We start from the raw sequence: 21,868 nt of genomic DNA, 5'->3' as shown, positions 1-21,868 counted from the left end.
GAGGCGTACTAAATTCTGTTTGTGAAGTAAATGTTCAAAATATTGATGAAAACGTATCTGTAAAGACTAAAGAAGGAGTTAAATTGTGTGTAAGTGGGGCATTACACACCATGCTGTTTAACTGGCAAAAGGATTGCAAAAAATTAAAGACAGCCATAACCCTGTCATTATCCAATCTCCGTAGCGAAAGCAGAGTATCTGGTGTAAGTGCAGCTGTAATAGCAAGAGTCCCTCTGTCTAGTTACACCCAATTTCCATATGACAAACTAATTAACATTTTGGTGAATGTCAAAACTTTTTCAGTAAAACATCAGTATGCTTATGATATTTCAAAATGATCTCATCAGATAAACACACACACACACTTCAAGGGTTTTAATATAATGTGCCAATCAATCTGCAAAGCAACTATTAACACAAAGCTGTCAAGATACCAAGACAGGGATGAAGAAGCAGCTAATGTTGGTGATCTGTTTCACACTGCTTTCACACAATGGATTGGAAGATAATGTTATCAAGTGACAGATAGTTACCATCTTTGGTTAGTGTGCATATGTATTTACATAACAAAAGAGTTCTAATGGTAAATCTATATTGTTTTGAGCAGGACAAATCAAATGAGTTACAGTTGTGGAAAACATTGCTTTTTATTTGTTGCCATGCTAAGCGTTCACCTGAGAACGGGGACATCTCCAATGGGATTGCATTTTGCATGGAGCATTATGTTTATCACTGAGTCAGATCTACTGTGTCTAACTGTTCAGGTAGACGGAGCTCATAGCGGTTCATCAGAATTAGGTAAGCTCGGGCTTAGTTTCTTGTAAATGCTTCGTGACTGACTGAATCAGACTGCATTTAACTGCAACTAAAACAGGAAACAGATAGTGGTAGACTTTTATTCTCACATCTTTATCCTTTTTAAAAAAGTCCAAATCTGACTGAGAGCCAAGAGGAATGTTTTTCAGATTTCACAGAAATAGAATTGGAATAAAAATGTAATTTCAGAAAAATCCCTTGACCTAAGAAATAATGCAAAAAAAAAAAAAAGAGTAAAGGAATAAGAGATGGTATCTCTGTCTGCTGGACTTACATCATATGGTCTAAAGGTGAAACAGATACAGCTAATAAACCAAAATCAGTTCTTTATAGTCAAGACGAAAGGCATCTTTCAGAATCAAAGGAGCTTTGGTCTGAGCAACAACTGGTGCTGCACTAGTAGTGCTGCACTAATTTGTCATCAAGCTAGGGCTGTGACAACTGAGCTATTACTGCACCAACGTTTGTTTTGCCATCACAACCAACAGGCAGGCGTGGCAACTCAGACTGGAATTTGAGCATGAATGCTGCAACAAGCCACTTCGGAACATGTAATCAATCACAGCCCTATGCACATGCTGTTAAACCACCACTCATATCACATAATGAACAATGAACAGATGACCTGAGATGCGGCTTCTCAGCAGGGGCCAAATGAGAGGATGCAGCGTGTCAATGTACTAAAAACATCAGCGAGAAATTAAGAGTCAAGTAATTTAACTGCTGATTTTACAGTATATAAGCTTAGTTTCTCTTTTTTGGTATTTGGTATCTTTTGGACATCTGCATTGTCTGGTAAAAGTAAATAATGAGTATTAAATAATCCTAGGAAGAAGTAAAAGAGAAAAAATTAAAAACTGTCTTACATCTCCAGGGGACAATCACAGCTATGTGCCATATTTTTAGGTTTTGAATAAATTTAATGCAGTAATGCAGTGACCTCGGGTTAGTTAGAACAGCTGCTGTGGGTAGGCTGACTGAAAGCAGTAAGGGCAGCTCAAATGGGGTGGATGCTTTGAGTGCACCAATCCCATTCCCTTTGCCACCACATCTGCAGCACCTAAGAGGCATGAAGTTAAATAAGGTAGCCCCCTTAACAACCAGACCTGTAATGAGCTGTACATGGCATGTGGACATGTGGACTGAGCCCGGCAAGCTCATTAAACAGAGGTCCTTCAGACCTCTACGAGAGGTTCACCAAGGACGACAGCATGTGCTTGAGGTGAGAGACAAAATGTAGGACAGCAAAGGAATAAGAGAAGGCAAAAAAAACAAGAAAAAAGGATAGAAACGAGGAGAAGGGGAAACAGCTTTTGAAATTAAAAGATAAATGACTGGATTATTTTGTAGTACTTTGGGGATTTGCCTGGTAGATCTTCGTCCTCGTATATCCCTGGTGGTTCCAGAAGTAAATGCTTTAGGTCAGAATCTCTATTAACCAGCAAAAATAAAAAATACTACCATACAGCTTAAAGTGAAATGTATAACTTATGAACCCGCTGTTGGAGAAATTACCTCTTCCTCTGTCTCTTTCTCTCTCTCTCTCTGTCACTTCATCTCTAGGGATAAAATGTAAACTATATACATACTCCCAGAATACTAGAACAGGTAAAGAGGCAAGTGACAAATGACATAGTGTAAGCCATGAGCCAGATTCAAAGGGCCCATTATGCCATGGAGCTTGCAAAATGCAAAATGTGCTCAATTCAGTGCATCACCTCAAAGTGTATGTGTCAAACAGTGAGGTGCACTTATGCACCTTGTTGTGTGCTGTTTTCTCAAGGTGAGGGTCATAGCCCAGCTGCACATTAGTGGTAACTGGTCTAAGATAATATCAGTCTGGTACTGCATGTTCCCCTGTGGAACAATAGTGAAAATGAAAATTCGACTGCCTGATCTCAGGATTACTGTTCTTCTTTGAAGTCCGCCTGACAGAGCTGTATGAAGCCTGTGGTAAATTCCACTTTGAGACAGAGTTCTTTGTGTGCGTGTGTATACACCAGACTCCTTGATGTGCATATGTGCGTGTGCATGTGTTTAAAACGTTATGAGTGCACTGAGGAGGTGGCAGAGGAAAAATGAAGTTTGTGTTAGGAAAGGAGGAGAAACAAACTCCAGCAAAGTGTAAATGATGAACTAAGGTCAGTGTGTGGGCCTGTTTTGGTGTCCTATGGTGAACCCAGTCATATCCTGTTCACCCACCATCCTCAGAGTGCACACAAAAGTGGTGTTTACCTCCTTGAGGCACCCCATGAAGTTGTTGCTAACCGGAGATCCAGGCAGGTCAGCTGTGCTAGGACTCCCTCCAACATAGAAAAAGTCGTCAGAGCCTAGCATGGTGTAGTCTTCTTGAGTGTATCCTGTGGTGGTCAGAATCCCATCCACTGATATTGTTACCTAGACAACAAAGCACAGGGAAAGGACATGCTATACTCAGACAGCCTATATAGTGTAATCTCATTGCCTTTCCATCTTTTTGTCTGTGACAGATTTCCCTATATTTTTTGTTTCCGAAATCCATTTTCATGTCTGTTTTCATTGTCTTTTTTCTTGTTTTTTTATTATTATTTTGTCCAGTTTGATTAGTTGGAAGACTGCAATTCTAGTTAGTGAAAGTTAGTGGACTGCCCATACTACAGAGTTAGTACTGCCCCTACTGCAACTTAAAAGTACTTTAGCAGACACAAAAATGGTGTTAGTAAAATGTTATCTAGGTTAGTTCAACTATTAATTTCAAATTAGTACGTCCAGCAGTTCTACAAGAAATCAAAACGTGCTACTGGGTTAGAGAGGGAGCACATGCTCTGAAAAGCACAATCACCTTTTATTATAGGACTGAAGGTGTTAGACAAAAAACAAAACAAAAAAACATAAACAAAACATGCATGCATTTGTCTTTTCTTTTTGATCATGAGCATACAAAAAGAAAATTTTCCCGAATTCTTGATTTGTATACGGAATCAGTATTTTGACACTTGCCAGTGTCAGATGCATGCAAAAGCTCATGAGCACTACGAAACCACAAAAAAGAAAAAAAAAAAAAAAACACCAGAAAAGCACCAATGACAAACACAGCTCAACTGTCACATTCATGTTGACGAATGGGCAGTGTGACATTTGCAACACGCAGTCAAAGTGCATGCCATGCGAAGTGAATGGGGATACAACTGGCTGAGCCAAAGAGCATCAGGCCAGCCGGACAGGAGAGGGTCCTCATTATTAACCACAGCCTGATGCAAAAGGCTCGAAATGATGCTCCTAAAAAGGTGGACCAAACAGAATTGGACAGGAAACAAGTGAAATAAAGAGGGTGAAACCAATGAATGAACCGAGAAATCAAAAAGGATTCGAAAAGTAAGCAGAAGAGTACCAACCGCAATTTCCCTTTTTTTGTAAATGACGTCTACAGTAAAAAAAGAAAGAAAAGAAACACACGGCAAACCCAAACTAAGAAACAATTAGAATGATATCTACCGAACAATGTAGTTTGTTTACCATAGCGTGTCCAATGCCTGAGTGCTTTGTGGAAAAGGGGGGAGAAAGGAAATTAAAAACTGTGAACAGAATAACGATTGTTACTCAAATAATATATGATGGTCAATATTGTTAGTACATTATTAAACGGCAAAAACCATACTGGTTAGTAGAATGACACATTCCATGAATGATGTTAGTTTCCAAAGCATGTTAGTAACATAGAGAAAAAGGGCAAAATAAGTTTAACAAGAAAAAAGCAGACCAAGGAAATAACAGGAATGCTCCACAGGAGGTGCCAGAGCTCAACCAGTGACTCCCTAATGGTGTTTGTGCACCATGTTCTGTATGTGATCATACTGTTCAGTAGCAGAAAAAAACTCCCTTACCCAAGTCTTGACAAAAGGTTATGACTGACAGACATCAAATGGTTCATAAGAAAGAATGCCTAAAGCACATCAGTTGACCCTCTTTTCCCAAGTTCAAGACCATTTTAAAGCTTTATTTCTTTTATTTGCCTTCTTTTGTACTTGGTTTTAGGCTTGAGACCAATCTAGTGTATCACACTTTCCGGTGCTCATACAATACTGTACCTCCGTTTGGTCTTATTGATGAACTTTAGGATCACTTTACTGCAATGAGACAAAGCAAAGAAGACCCTGACACAGGATGAGGAGAATGGTAATTTTGATTCCCCCACAGAGCATGCACTCAATATGCTTGGTTTTCTTTCACAATTTGAATGCAGTGAATGTTCAAGCTGGCCAGATCTTTAGGTTGACCAATAATCAATTAGCCAATTATGCAAAAGAAGCAGCTTTGGTACTGAGGTGAAGACAAACACGTCCCACCAAATGAGCAGGAACACATACAAAGATGTTTTCTTAATGAAGTGTCTGTAAAGGCTTTGAGTTACTGTCCGTAAAAAACAAGTATTTCATGAAGGTTGGTACTGGAGGGTCAGTGGAAATAAATGTGTCCCGTTCTATTTAACACAGGCTAAACAGTATAACACATTTTGTATACTTGCCAGACAAACTTGAAAAGCTAAAATTTACTCTAACCTTAACAAAACTCTGATCTAAGGTGTCTTCACCTGGCTTCATAAGACAACGTCCTTCCTATCCTGCTGCCTTTGGCAAGTGATCTGTAAGAACCACATGGGATCTTCACATGCCATCAACCACATCCATGTTCAGACTCACTTGAAGCTGCAGTAATGGATTTCTCTGAGAATGATGCGAAGAACCAAATTGTGGCCAATGATGTAATTCAGGCCAGTCTACCTTGTTCTGTTACTGTTGCTCCCATTGTCGAATCCCATTTCAGGATGTTGTACATGTGGATTCACCTGAACCAGCACTAGACAGGAAGCCTGTTGTTTATACTAAAACTGACTGAGAGCTGCTACTAAAAGCAGCAGTCTGAGAGGAAGACAAAAATAGTCCTTTTTGGCTACTTCCTGGTCCTTAATTATATCAGGAATACAAGGCTTCTCTTAAATTTTATACTTAATCAGCTTGCAACCTCCAATTATTTGGAGGATGAGTTACTGCTGTCCCAGTAAACAGGTGCCGTACTTACAATTGGAGCTGGACTATGGGTCCAGAATCTATGAAACCAGATGAAAAGGGATTGTGGAAATGATAAAGTGGAATCTAAAAGCTCAATGTCACTGTCTTGTGACATTTGGACTGTTATGCAGCTACTGGGCCCAGATACAAGAATCACCTGCGGCAGTTTGTGTACCCAACCATGACATCGCCATTCAGTCTTCCACCTGTAGCCATTCAAACCCTGGAGTACTGTAAATGGAAGCAGTGATCAGAAGCCTGCTTTTGGCAACTTTTAGCCAGCAGAGATGTGAAATTCCAACCAACAACTGACGCAGTGGTAGCTTATATGGGAGAGCCAGTTGTAATGGTTGAAAGTCGCTGAGTATGTGTTGATTTGTCCCTCAGCAAGCCTTTGGTCTCTTCAGATCAGTAGCGAGTCCAACTGACAGGCACTGTTATCATATCCAAGGGTGGCTTGCCACTAGCAGAGTGGCAGCTGCATCCTGACACCATTTAGAATACAATTATTTTGGCCTGGTACAAAATGCAACACCCACTGACCTCTACATTTACTCTCGCCAGGACAATCTGTACCTGCAGGTGGATGCATTTACACATGCTTTATGACCAAAGGCTCTGCTTTACTCCATTCCTACATCTCATCCGATTCTGCTGCTTTTTTTGAGAATCACGCAAGAACCAATTCTGTTGATATCCTGGTTAGACTCTCAGTTATGAGCAGCACTGCCACAGGCGAATGGCGCTATCTGTCCAGTCAGTCTCATGTTAACAAATGTAATTGGCACAATGTATTGGATGAGACTTCTAAAAAAGTCTAACCAGGTCACATTCTCATTCAATAGTATCTGAAGAGTTATTAATGCAGAGGAGAGTCTTCAAGGCCATGCAAAACAGCCCACTAGAACCTATAGATTCAGTTAGAGTGTTTTGCCTCTGCTCACAGAACTTGACTAGATTTTATTCATAGCTGTAGTTAACACCTAAACAAATGCTGCCAAACTAAAATTAAACCACTTCAATTCACAAATATTGTGCTGATATATTCGAGACATCTGAGTTATGAAAACAGAAGTCATATAAGTCTTACTAATATGCTGCATGAAAACTTAAACCCAAGGAAAAAAATTCTCATATTTTGTCACACATCTGAATCAGCATGAATGCTTTGAATGCTGTTTTAAACCAACGTCTTTCTTTTCTCCCTGAAACTGTAACTTAATAGAGGTCTTGATTCACGTCTAGATGTCCCTGCTCACTTGTGGTTCTGTTTTATCTCCACCATACACCACCATGATTTAATTTAGCAATCCAATTACAATGTCTGGAAAAAATAACATATTATATGATGGTAATGATTTAAGTGCATTTTCTTATTAATTTACTGAGTCTCTGCATCACCCTCTGTACTGTTACCTGACGTAGATTCCGTGTTACTTTGACATCATGCCAATCATTGTCATTAAATTTCCCATTGACTGGCTCCACAAGAGCTTCAAAGGCTCCAGACCCCAAATTAATGACGAGAGAGACAGCCCCATTTTTCAGTGCCAGGTTGACGTAATCAGCTGATTTGCCCGTGTGCAGCATCAGTCCATTCCTCTGTAGGGTTTTGAATGACAATGTGATTTCATCACTGCTGCTCTGAATTGGGTTCAAGGACAAGTCGTAGCAGAAGAACTCAGATCCTTTGAAGGTTGCGACATACTCTTCTTTTCCTGCAGAGACAAAGAAAGAGAAATGTGTTGCATTAATGTCTCGTCCTCTTTGTTGTCTGATGGGAAGCTGTCAGCAAAAAAAAAAAAAAAAAAAAAATCAGAAAGAAAATCTCAAAAACGTTGCATTGATAATGAACATAATGAAATTGGACAGAGGTGGCAAGCTGAAATGTAACAGAAGCTAAATTTAGAGACATGCTTATTATCTTTCAATGACCAACTAATACCTAAAGTCAGTACATTATGTCTTTTCCATGTAATGTCACAGTAATTCTACACACAGTACTAGAGAACTGCTATTTTTGGATTTCCCATGTCACATTACATACAGGTCTACTTGGTACACAATCATGATGTTTTCTTTTACTCTTTAATCATACAAATACATTACCACACAGATTTGCATGTACTGCTTTTCTTATTCATACTTACTGGTACATCAACATGTGGGTGTAGGCGACAGCGGCCCTACATGGCAATCATCAACATGCATGTACAGTATTCACAACCTGCATGCTCATTTATGTACCAAATGCCAACATAATTTGTTTTTGGAGACAAATTAGACTTAGTGACACAAATTTGTAACTCTCATTTTTCATTTATAGATCATGTAATACACACTTGATCTACAAAAGTACAAAATAAGATTTACAAATGTATGCAACAATTTGTGCATATTTCAGGGACTCACAAATGTGTATTACAATTCACATGCAAATACCAAGCAATAGGTACACATACAAACCAGTTTTGCAAATGCTCACATCACAACCTGAATAAATATTAATATTTTAAATACATTTTAACTTCATCTTTACAGTTCTGAAAATAATTGCTTTCAAAAAGTTCCTGTGTATTCAAACATCTGAAAATCTATCTATCTATTAGAGATGGGCTCTAATAGATATAACAGGTATTTTTACCAGCTACAGGCTCTAGGTGGTAGCCTATAAATGGAAACGTGGTTTAAGAAAGCTAATGCTTAGTGGTGGACACCAGCCTCATAAAAACAGAACAGTAACCATCAGCCCATCTGATCTTACACCACATTCCCACAAAATAATTAGGCACACATGCTTAATTTCACATAAAATTATATCCTGCTGCATGTTTAAATCAATTATGTGATACGCATTGCTGTCACCAGGTAATTGAAAGTTTTCACAATTAAAGCTCAGCAGCAGAAAACACTGTAAAGCCTCTCATCTAACAGAGACCACAGGCTAAACACACACTGACTGAGGTACCGTAGCTCTTAATCTTTACACAGGTAAAATGGCCCATAGAAGTCATCTGTCTGTTAGGTTCATTTTCTGTTGGACTGATATCTATACTTGTTTCGGTTTTCTTTGAAAAAAGACAAGTAATGAGGGGACTGAGTTGTGTTAATGTTGCCTGTGTTGGCAATATGCCATGAAATCTGATGTAAAATATCTACAATATAATATAATTATAATATAAAAATGATCATATTTGATTTATTCATTTATATCTCACAAGTACCAACCACATTTGAAAACTGACGTCTGTAACTCTGTCAATCAGTATCTTTATATCTTTCTGGTTTATTGGTAAATTCTCACTTGTTTCTGTCACTCTTACTCATAGAGCTGTATTACCTATCTAGCTCCCTGAAACTTCCTACAGCAGTATTTATCCAGTTTCCTGACCAACAATCTGATAGCTTCATACACTTTATAGACGAGAGTATTGGGACTCCTGACCATTACATCAACAGGAACTTAAATGACATCTCATTCTAAATACACAGACAGCTTTGCAGCTACAACAGCTTCTCTTCTGGGACGGCTTTCCACAAGAGTCTTTCTGTGGGAATTTTTGCCCATTCATGCAGTGGAGCATTTGTGAGGTGAGGCACTGATGTTGGACGAAAAGGCCTGGCTCACAGTCTCCGTTCCAGCTCATCCCAAAGGTGTCGGATGGGGTTGAGGTCAGGAGTCTGTGAGGACGAGTCAAATTTTTTCCACGTCAAACTCATCCAACCATGTCTTTATGGACCTTGTTTTGTGCAATGGGGCACAGTCATGTTGGAACAGGACAAGATTTCCCTTCAGTGGAAGCAAGGGGCCCAGCCCAACCAAAAAAAAGCAGCCCCAGCGCAATACTTTCGTCTATATACTTTATGAACTCCACCCACCATTAACAACAATTAGCACAGCTAGACGTGTCTCTCAGTACATTTGAACAAGTCTGCATTCTTCAGCCATCAGCATTCAGAGATATGACAGGGGCTTGACAAAGCAATAATAACCTTGAGAAAAACGTTAACACTGTTAGTGTGTGATAAAACTGAAGCAGCACTCAGTCAGAGGGCGATGCATGTGAATGCTCAATATAAAGCATTTAAAAACAGGTTTAGACAGATAGAAAGCCATTAAAGCCACTTACAGAAATAAACCAACAAAACAAGAATGGACCAAAGCATTCAATTATCATAACTGGAGATTAAGTATTAGCTCAACATTCATACAGGCTTGCCAAACACACAGACACTTATTCAAATACACGCACATACGCACACGCTTCGAGTAGCATCCAGGCATACATACAACGACACAACAATTAAAATGGATTGCTGTCCACAACAATTTGTCACCTCATTGATTCCCCCCTTAAAGGCACTATAGTGCACCTCTGGGAAAACTGCAAGGGCCATAATTGAAGTTGACTGGATCCCAGCAGTCTGTGGTGTCATTCCCTCAATGTCTGAGCCCCCTATCTGTGAAAATAAGAGACCTCTACCCTCTTCACCAAATTTGCCAACCCCTGCTCCACAACCTCAGTGACCATATAACAAATAGAGCCAGTACTTTGGGGTCATTCTCATCTCTCTCTCTCTCTCTCCCTCTCTCTCTCTCTCTCTCTCTCTCTCTGTGTGTGTGTGTGTGTGTGTGTGTGTATGTGTATCCCCATGCCTACACTTCACAGTTAATTCCCCAAGCTAATGGAGAATGAATTGTGTGTGTACAGCAGGGCCGTTGTTAGGAATTTACAACACTTGGGGTTCAGCCCAGAAGCAGTTTAAGGACAAAAGGCATACATCTCCTTAGAGAATTGTATTTCCGTTCAAACATTGTCAGTTGGGTGTTTTCTGATGTAAACATATGTAGGACTAAATGAAGCAGAATAATTTCAGCATCCGTCTGCCTCCAGCTTCAGTTTATTTTTAAAAAAAGAATCCAAAAAACAGTCAGTTCATTTAATATTTGGCCTCTATCATTTTAGGAGGGTTAACGTGAGAGAGGATTGATCTAATAAACAACTAAGTAAAATGTTAAACATAAAGTGACAGTGACACTGGCAAAGCATGACTTGTCAATCTTTAAACATTTAGACATTTGGAGGCATTTCATTATCAAGCTCTGAGCCAAGTTAAGTGTCAGGCCAAGCTAATACTCAAACTTCCATCTGGGAACTAATGGTAGTCAGCTCACAAGCACACAGCTGGCTCCTTTTAGCTGCCTCTCCATATTTGGATCATAAGCCTCTCTTCTATGTAAATTATATTACCGGTACTTAAAAGTGCCAAGGAGGCATATACCCCATACATTTAGTGTTTTTGACTGCTAGGGGAAACCGACTTCACCAGTCTTTATACCATACATCAGCTATTCTGCAGTTGTTTATGAATTTTGCAGTTGTAGAATGAAAAATGTTGTAGCTGGATTACCACTAGAAAATCCAAGAAGGCGCAAAAAGCTAATATCAATCTCTGTGATTATGTATAAAAAGAAAAAAAGTGTAGTAGATAGACAATTTACTGTGTACCTTGGCTTTAACTGCTTTAAGCTTGCGTGACCCCAGCGGTGATGCCGACACACTAAAAGCAATAGTGTGCGAAAAAGTGACATTCACTGTCAGAACCCCAGTGGAGCTGGTAGGTCTGAATCAGCACCTGAACTGCAGCTCCCCTCAGAAGAACTAGGCGTTTCTTGAAACATCTTCTAGCTCATAGTCTGAGTTTTATGTCCTGAAACTGGTTTTGTTACGGTTCTGTCTCACTGCTCTTATGTCTACTGGATTTATTTCAAACACACAAAGTTCAGATTGTTCGGAGTAACCTAGGCTCTCATAACTATTTTGCACTTATGCATATATCATCACAAGCTTGTATCGAGTCACTTGAAAGTGGCTAAAAGGGGGATTGTAAAGTGAGGAAGCATAAAACAACATATTAAAAGTATTACTTAATGTTTTGGCTTTAGTGTCATGTACACTGTAAAATAATTTATTTGACCAACTCAAATTACCCTGACTGGTTGTGCCGCCTCTCAAAAACAGACAAAGGCATACCAAATGCAGACAGCAGGACATATACATGCCAGATTTCAGAGGAGGATCATGTTAAATACTGACAACTGAATCAAAAATACCCCACCCCTTGATGACTAAGAATATACTGAAAGTAAAACCTGACATTTTTGACAAATATCCTCTTTATATATGCTTAAAAGGGATACTGATTTCCACTTGAATTCACCTCATTAAACTATTATTGCAAAGAGTGTCCTGGATATTTCGTATGCTCAGTGAATAATTTTGGAGCCTCGAAAGGAAGGCAGTAGCAACGCAACTGGTGAGCAGTATTTACACCTGTGTGTGCACAGACACAGGATCACAGCAGAAACAACAACCTGCAGTGTTAATATCTAGCAGCAGATGCGTCACTCAAATGTGTCATTTTCCTGCAGAAAAAAGGTGACTTGATTTAAAAGAAACCTACTGTTTTGTCATTTTGCTCTCCTGGGTATTTGGACATGTCCCACTTGTCTCTAGCTGGGCTGTCCTGTGGTCTACAGTCAATCAAACAAGAGCAAACTGCCGGCACTTTAATGCCCTTGAGTCATGACACTGAACGGGGACATGGATAAGAGCCAGCGCCTTTAGTCTGTTTTCAGAGAACAGAGGATGGAAAAAGATACAAAGACTGACTGAAAGTGTATCTCCTAGGAAAGGGCCATAAATAGACACATAGGTAAAAACTTGTCACAGCCTGTTGTTCTGAGTCATTCAACCTCTTGTGGAACAAAAATAGAACATTGGTGTCTTCACCAACACCCAAGATGTTCAGAAGTTCACAAGTTAAGCAGAACGTTTTTTAAATAGCATTTTATTTCATGAGAGACGTGATAAATATAACAATGCTTTGACACTCTAATTTTCCAATAATCGCTTCTGAATTTGGGATTGTCCAGCACCATAAAAATAATTGTTAATCAATTGCATGTAATTGTTAGTGCCATTCGGGAACCTCATTCTATATGGTTACATTAGATTGGGGGCTATGGTGCAGAATTAACAACCCATATTGATAGAAGTAATACAATTATTCGCCAGTCAAATTACATGGAGCTATCAGCGAGGTGTATGTCACTACAAAAACAGGAGAGGCAGCATAAATGTCTGCTGAGTGTGTTGAACTAAATCGCTCATTTATTATGAAGCACCAAGGGGCCACAAGCACGAGCATATGTACAACAGTGCCGGCATGAGACTGAGCGACCAGGAGGCTCCTCATCAGTCACTTTGCCCTGACACTAATCTGGCATCTGTTGCTCTATGGCTGCTTTTTAAATTAGCCTGCACCCAGGGGAGCACAGTGCCTGTCAACATCAAATCATGACACAAATGTCTGGAACAGACTCAGCAGGATATGAGAAAAATTACCTGTGAAATGAATATCAGCTTTGACTTTAATTGCCATTATTCCAATTTGTGATATTTTTGACCAGATGTAAATTTTTTTGAGGTAAGACAAGCTAAAGGTAAAATGATGTAAAATTATAGAAAGACACTATAATGCAGTTCAAATGCAAACTCTTTCATTGTATATTTGTTTCAATTTTCTGAAAACATTTTATGCATACTGCATTAAAGTTATCATCATTATTAATGACAAAAAAAAGAGTGATAACAAATATTTTTCGGGGTAGCGTGTGTATGGGGGGTTATTATAGGCATTGCTTTAACAGACACAGTGATTATGTTGCTGATCTCCAGTGGTGCCGTCTTCTTCATGACAGTCCCCAGCATTAACTGTGACTAACTCTACACCACTGTTTCCCTGTCAGAGATCTCACTAACACCCACCCTCCTGGCACCACTAGAAATACCATTCTTCAGCTCTCAGTAACAAGCTGAAGTAAAAGAGAGCTTGTTGTGCCACCCTCAGTTTTCTAAGGTTCGGTTCACAGCTCTGGAATAAAGTAAGACACAATTCCAAAGAAGCACCTGTGGATTTTTAAGGACTAGGTGTAGCATAAATAAACCAGGACACTAAAGCCTTGCAATGTGGAGACCAAAGTTGTTTTAATCATCTGTGGCAAGACCTTGTGACTGACAGTGAATTTCACTGTTTCCATTCACTCTCTGTTTCCTTGTTTGACTGGCAGCCTATTAAAATGATACAGAAGTTAGTGTCTGGCAGCCTATTAAAATGATAGGAAGTTAGCGTCATGAAGCCGGCCTAAGCCTCTTACGTTATGACAGAGAGAAGAGTTTCTGAAGTGCTGCATTCTTTGAGAACATATTTTATTACACGATTATCACACCATTCGAAAGACTCAATAAAATGTCTCAAAATACTCTCGAGGTAGGCATTTCCAATTCATTGATTGCTGTATTTCATATCAACTTTTGCTGCTGTTGAGTTTCTTTTTGATGTCTGCAATAAAAATGAAAACTCTGTTGTTGTTTTGTTGCTCTTAGTGTTGCAGAACAGCAGGAATGGGCAAGCAGGCCCCAATTAGCTCAGTTAAAATGTATCCAGGCACTTGACTGAAGGAGTCAGCATGTGTTCATGCATGTGAGATTACACATACTAAGTTCTGTCAGACACCATACTGTGCTAGCTTAACATACAGCGTCATTTAGATTCACAGTATGAAGGATGTCTTGCTGCGCTCAGAGAAGGTCCCTCCCCCGATATCAGTCCGCAGAAACACTTTGTTCATAGTACATTTACTCATAATTGACTTTGCCACTCAGCTTGTCAATTGTTTGTAGGCACTTATTAGAACGTGTGGCTTGTGTTCTGCAAACTGAGTCATTCAAGGCGGGTATCAAGTTGTGTGTATGTGTGTGTGTAAACTGGAGAGAATGCTTTTTTTAACTTACCTACTTACTTAGCTATCTGCCTTTTATGATATTTCACTTAAATGGATGATAATTTTGAAAAGGTTTATATTAAAGGTTTATATTTAAAAGGTATTTCTTCCTTGCCTTTTGTCAACTGTCACTTGGCGTACAGCTGATGTACAATTTAAAGGCTATAACAGATATTTTTTTTCTAAAATGATTGTACTTAATATGAAGTATTCTTTTTATTAGTCTGGATTACACACAACAGTAATTGATTATAAGAAAATTCCACAAAAAAATTTGCCCATCCTATCCCAGCTAACTATGGGCGAGAGGCAGGGCTCACCTTGGACTGGTCGCCAGTCAATCGCAGGGCTGCCAATTGTTTGCATTTCAGTTAAAATCATGGTTTTCGATGAGTTTTATTTATTTTGGCCAAAGTTATTTGTCTATTTCTATATTTGGGCATGTGTAAAAGTCCTCTCTGTTTGAATTGATTGATTTAATTCAACCGTTCAACAGAAATACAGCCATGTGATTATAACACAAAAAGAGACAGAATATCTTACTTTAATTTAATTTACTTTAATCCTTTAATTCATAACATGAAATCCTCACTTCTGTCAAGTTGCACCAACCATGTTTAGTCAGAACTGAGCCATAGTTTAAGAAGGGAAGCTTCCAGTTATTTTAAGGACAAAGGAGAAGGAGTCTTACTTTATTCTTTGCTTTTCAGAACCTCCCCTGTTTAACTGATTCACTCTGAATTTAAACCTGAAAACTGTGAATTTGTGTGTATGGTGACATTTTCATCTTATGGGAACACAATAAGAGAAAACTGTTTGCACCAGAGGGTGAATTTAGTCCTGTAAATTAGCTTCATATTCCAAGGTTCGTACACTGTCAAATGATTTCCACACAGCTGCTGCCAACAACATCAGAGATACCGCCATGTTTAACAGCTGGCGACAGGGATTGCAGGTAGAAAGCATCTTTTTAATTTCTTTGAAAACTCACCTGAAGCATTAAAAAGGTGAAAGATGCCTCATTAGATTGTTTTCTAATTGCTCATGGTTCTCAGTGTTTTGTGCTCTTTATCAATATGCTGGATATTAGAAAAGGGCAGCAAGAAAATATGCTGTACACTAACAATATTCTTAACAGTTATGACAAAGATAAAGAACATTTTATTATTGTGACTTGCATTTTGGCTTATGATATGCATATTGGGTGCACATTTTCTAACAACATACCTACAACAGAAAAGAAAAATTATCCCCTCATAGAAAAAGGAAATTACTTTTCATTTTTCTTAATCCTTACTCTTATTTTATTTTTATTAAGATTAATAATGGAGTCAAGCTTGCTTGACTGTTCCTTGCAGATGCATTTACAACAACTTCTTGCACATAGGCAGAAGAAGGTTGCAGCTACATGCTGTTATTAAAAGCACTATATATGACAACTTCTAATAAAGCATGTTAATGTGATACAAAGCATTTCAGTTGTTATGTGGCATTTTGCTAATACATACTACTATCCTCTCAAATACAGAATAACAATTTTGGGAGTTGATGGTCTTTGAGTGGTGGAAACTAGTCAATAAAATCGAATAAAATTTAGCTGTAACAAAGATTCAAAAAACGATTTTAAAGTGTGTCAACTGGATCACACACAGTCCATGTCTGCTCACACTAATTGGCAGTCTCTCAGTCAGGTGCGTGGGCAGCCCTCCTCTGGGAGCAGCTCCCACAAGGACAAGAAACCACCTCATCCACAGCTGGAAATGGCATCACAGTGTTGATGACACATACACCTGTGCACACATTCATGCATGCATGAAAACAAACATAAAACACACAATAGAGCTGATGCAGACTCACACACACACAAACACACATGCTATCTTCTGAACACCCTTGACATCTACACTGGATGAAATTCTAATAACAATACTGACTCCGGTGATGTCTACATCACAAAATGCAATTTCCTCTCAGTCAGAAACGTGTTTCAGACAGCTTAGAAAACAAGGTATTATGTGCAGACTCACTAGCCACATTAATCTGCATGTCAGAGACAACATTTCTTTTATATAAACTGACCACTCTGCAATAATATCTAATTTCGCTTTTAAGACGTTTGATGGCACAGAAAACACAATTACACAGAACACGCTGTTTCCATATGAGTCACAGTCACAGACTTTTGCACCACAGTATTATAAAGGGTGGTGTGTGTGTGTGTGTGTGTGTGTATGTGTGCTTTAGTTACTTTGTTGAAAGGGCTCTGCAAGCATCACCAGAGGGATTACAAGAAAAGTGGCAAAGACTTCTTGTTTAAAAGTACAGAAGATTCTTGAGATCAAATATATGTCTGAGATAAAAATGGGCAGACATTTATAGCTGGCAGCTGGGCCATTAAACTAGATCTTCTGGTGCAGTCCAACACCAACAAGAACATTTCCGTGGAGTGGATTTAACAAATAACTTCTCCCCCTCACCCAAAAGCAGCTTTTTGAGGACTTAATGGCTCTGGCAGGAGACAAGGTAGTCAGTCTCTTGATGATACACAGGAACCTCATATTATCCAGCACACAGAATGTGGGAATGGTGAAAGTAGCAATGCCTCTCCAGTCCTTCAAGTTTAGAAATAGCTACAGCCAACAAAAGTCAACCGAATCTAACAGGGCATCAAAGTAAGAGAAAAACTGTAAACACAAGCACTCGCAGACAGACAAATATGCATGTGAATACCCGTGTACTCAGGCAAACTAACAGTGTATGAATACACATACTGAACAGCACACTTCCAGCTGCGGGGCTCTCATTTGCTCTCAGCCCATTACAGAATCACAACAGCATTACAGTGAAGAGGGAGTGTAATGTGCTGAATACTAATCTGTAAAGCCCAATCCATTTCAAGAGAGTAAATCCAGGGGATAATAATGTAAGCCTTGGGGAGATGAGGGGGATCAATACCCTCATCAAAAGAGAAGCATTTTGATATTAATGTATAGTTATCTCTTCACTTAACTGTACATATATTTAAAGAGCACGAGACAGGAGAAACATTTTTTTCCTCCTATAGGAAATGTCACGAACCCATCAGCACTAACTGATCACAACCGATGATAATATATGAGTGATTATTTACTAACTAAATCAATGAAATGCATGAACAGGTGTGTTGTAACATTTGATAGCAGCTTTCTGTCTGAATGAGCCATTTTGAAATGTGCTTGTGCCAATAAATCGTTGCCATAAGCACCTTAACAAGCTGCTCAATTTGGATATACCCTTGTCAAGGTTGCCAGCACAGACCTAAAGTGCACGCTGCAAGAGAGCAGCAGAGGTTACCGTCCACTTTTGATTACTGGCGCAGGGGAAGCAGTGTCTGACTGTAAAGGACTGGCATTTGGCAGATGTCTAATTTGGGCCATATACATGGAGACATTCCTCAGACAAGAGCAAAGTCAAGAGGCGCTGAGGCATGTCATTGCACAGAAATAATTCATGTGCTAATTACATTGCCAGTGTGTCTCAGGATTATTTCTGTGCAGAGCTCCTCTTGTCTTCCCAGCTCTCAGCTCTGAGATCCAATCTCTCTCTGACACAGCACGAATCCTTGATAGTGAGCAGACGCCCAGACACATCAGCACAGACACTTTCTTATCCTTATCCTCAGTTCTCATCCCTCATTGCTCAGACAATGCATATATATCAACTGTGGTATTGAAGCTACAAGGCTTTGACATGTCCTTGGTTGGACTGTTTATTGCACAAGAAAGGAATTACACTATTATTATTATCTGCCATTTGGATATTTTGACTAACTGCTTTCCTCAGTTTGATTTATCTAGTATTTTTGACACATTGGAAAGCTCATCAATACAAGCATAGATGAACATAAAACAAGTGTGTGTGTACATTCCTGTTATAAAATAATTATGTATATTAGGTTTAAACTCTTACGGAGCATGTCTTTCTTATGTTGTCTAATATGATAAGAAAGTCAAAATAGATTAACTCAGAGAAAAAGAAAAGAAAGAAAAAGAGAAAACCAGACAGACTAAATCAAATAGATTTTGCTGCCAAATGTTTACCACAAACATGACTGCAACTGAGTGATGTGGAGATTTCTACCACATATTTACTGCTGCATTGTACATCAGTAACACTCAGGCTTCAATAAAAGTAAAACTACCTAATCAGCTGTGGCAGAAACACTTACTGGTGTATTTTATGAGGTGCCAAAACTAATTAAACCATATAATTTGGAATGTCATCATCATCTGGGTCACTGCCATAACCTTCATTCCCCTCAGGGTGATAACTTGAGTAGAGAAGTCTAAATAAAGAAGCAGTTATCCCCAGTGCTTGTAAAGAAAAAAACTATAAACATATAGGCAAAGAATTTAGTGCCTCAGACTAACTCATATTGGACTTCCAGGAATAACCAGACAATCAAAAAGGCACCGTTCAGTTGTTTACTAAATTATGTAAACTACTTGCATAGATGTGAAACCGATGATGAAGTCTTGACAAATGTGTTCAATTTCAATCGGCAGTTTGAGTCATGATTTTATTCTCTTGACGTTCATTTTAACTGACAAAGTACAAAAAAATAGGTCCCATTAGGTAAGGAAACATCATTTTCCATTAATGTCTTTGTGGTAGCAACTTCCCAGCATCATGTCTCCCAATGCCACACATACATGCTTTTGTTCTTTTAGTGCCAAAGTCAACACAATAAGATCAGATTGTTCGTTCATGCCTTTCATACTCCAGCACTGGCGAAGTGGCCTGTCTGTCAGGACCAGTTCTTTCAGGTGCAGTGAGGTGAACTTGAGATAAATGTATCCTGAATCTAAACCAAATCATCCCGCTGCATCACCTCCACTCTTTTTTACTAAGACAAGAAATGGGAACAAAAAGGCCTGCGGTTCATGCACAGCTTCTTCTTCTTCTTCTTCTTTTTTTTTTTTTGCTTGTTTGTTTAAGCTGTGTTTTATTGTCAGATTTTTAGTGGTCACTCAGCAAAGCCTACGTGTGTTAACTCCCCTGTGGTGAAAGAACACGGCACAGCACGCTGAGCAGCATCATTGCATGTTTAAAAATGTGCTCCAATGAACAAATCGCTGCAGGACAGAGAAGCTTGACAGAATCCCAGCATCACCTCGTTGGGCTGCTGGACAAGGTCACCAACACCAGAGTGGGTTTTTGTACTTGTTGGTTAAAGTATGGCAGTTTTCATCTTCCATTGTTATATTCCTAACATTTTCAGCTTGCTTTGGTCTCAATATGTAATGTATTCACAAAAAACTAGCAGCTGGTAAAAACAGCAGCCATCCAATTATGTTCCTTCATGTTGGACTGAGTAACAATTGTCCCACACATACCCTGCAGATACATCATGGGCTTTGCTGTCTATGTGGCATCTTACTAATACATGTACCGAGGAATTTCCCCAGGACCTACTGTGTGCATTTAACATCAACACGCTTAGTGCCTTTCTCTCCCAAGTCGCCTGCTGCAATGCCAGCACTGCACTGAGGGGTATTTGAGCAAGCAAACACAATACATCCCTCTTTGTGTCTCACAGAAAGCCTTCTAGCCACAAGAAAGATCACACTGTGGTATCCTTAGCAGTGGAGAACCAGAGGCAGAAGTGTTTATACTGAGCCAACCACTCCATGGCAATGGGGATGAAACCCAGGTGAAAACAGAATGCCTGATACCAGAAGAGGAGAATTCGTACAGTACTGACACTGAACCACTTCAAACACCTCAAAACTATGACACAGTGTTGTCACTTGACAGGTGATAGGGAATCATGATGCCTCTTTACAGCTCACCTTCAAAACAAATAGCTCTCTGGAGGCTTTAATGAAATCCAGTCTGGCAAAAGGATAAATAAATATATACTAATTAAACAGTACTGCAAGGGAATGCAAAGCAAGCAGCAATTGTTCTATTGTTAATCTATCTCTCACTTTGGCAGCGCTTCAAATGAGTCCATCGGTCTAATTACACTGATGCTGCTGTCTTCACTGAGGCTTGTTTGAGGGTTGTCTTAAGGCTGGCCCTCCTTCCATTTCCATCACTTTAACGACCGATCGTGGCAGGACCCCCTTCTCACCTTCATATGTGGGGGGAGGTTGTCCACTAGCAAAGATGCTGACCTATAGAGGGAAAATTACTCACTTTGGGGTGTTACTGTTTCAGCAGCACTATGGCCCTGCTGACACTAGACCAAGGTCATTTCATAATGGCTTGTCCAGCTGCCACTCTGCTGTCAACAGGCCTGAGTGATGAAGGAGAACCCAGCCACTTGTGGCGACAGGAGTCAAGGCTACGGAAGCCTGATAAAGATCAGCCTCTATCAAGAGTGAAAACAGCAAAGAAAGAGGGATAGAAAAAAGATGATCCTGCATTTTGTCCTCTAAGCCTTCAAAGTGGTGACAAATAGATCTGCTTTGTAGCTCGCACCTCCGAGCCTCTCTGTTTTGCATTCTGCTGGGAGCTGCAGCAGCAGTGCCACAGGAATAAATGCATGTGATCGGCAAGAGCAGTCATCTCAGAGCAGCAATACCCTGAGAAGTATTGACTGTGTAACAGCTCTTTTCTCAGGTCGCTGTCAATCTTGTCAGTTCTATGAATTGATCAGTGGGGGTTCACATCAGTCAGTGACTCATCCAACACAGATATGATGTTTCAGAGTACAATTTGTTCTATCCCCTGGGCTGAAGCAGATGCAAGTTTGTAGTTTAATCAGTATTTGTTCTCAAAAATTCCTATTCTCCAGAAAGTACACTATATAGACAAAAGTATCCAGACACACCTCTTTATGGAGCAGTTTATCACAGGTTGGGCTCAGCCCCTTACTTCCAGTGAATGGAAATCTTAATGCTTCAGCATGCCAACACATTTTGGACAAATGCATCCAACTCTGTGGCAGCAGTTTGGGGGAGGACCTTTTCTATTCCAGCAGGGCAGTGCCACAGTGCACAAAGTCCATAAAGACATGATTAGAGCCCTGATCTCAATCCCATTGAACACCTTTGGGATGAACTGGACCAGAGACTGCTAGTCAACCTTTTCATCCAACATCAGTGGCTGACCTCACAAATGGTCTACTACACGAATGGGCACAAAATACCACAGAAACACTTCCCAGAAG

General features: G+C 39.6%; 1 protein-coding gene across 7 annotated transcripts in view; it reads right to left on the bottom strand.

Annotated features, from left to right (window-relative positions):
• Nucleotides 1–21,868, bottom strand: part of LOC124065776 (neurexin-1a-like) — a 237,960-nt gene that overhangs the window by 147,183 nt on the left and 68,909 nt on the right. For 5 of the 7 annotated variants that reach the window (XM_046401515.1, XM_046401509.1, XM_046401510.1 and 2 more), the window contains exons 6-8: nt 7,281–7,582; nt 4,312–4,335; nt 3,052–3,213 (exon numbers count right to left, since the gene is read on the bottom strand). In XM_046401515.1, the coding sequence (XP_046257471.1) occupies nt 3,052–3,213; nt 4,312–4,335; nt 7,281–7,582 (488 nt within the window). The remainder of the gene's footprint in view (nt 1–3,051; nt 3,214–4,311; nt 4,336–7,280; nt 7,583–21,868) is intronic. The other 2 variants (XM_046401511.1, XM_046401512.1) reach the window with 1 other exon arrangement.

Source organism: Scatophagus argus, chromosome 10, assembly GCF_020382885.2.
Source record: "Scatophagus argus isolate fScaArg1 chromosome 10, fScaArg1.pri, whole genome shotgun sequence".
NCBI lineage: Eukaryota > Metazoa > Chordata > Actinopteri > Scatophagidae > Scatophagus > Scatophagus argus.
This window is presented reverse-complemented; position numbering and strand designations above follow the sequence as displayed.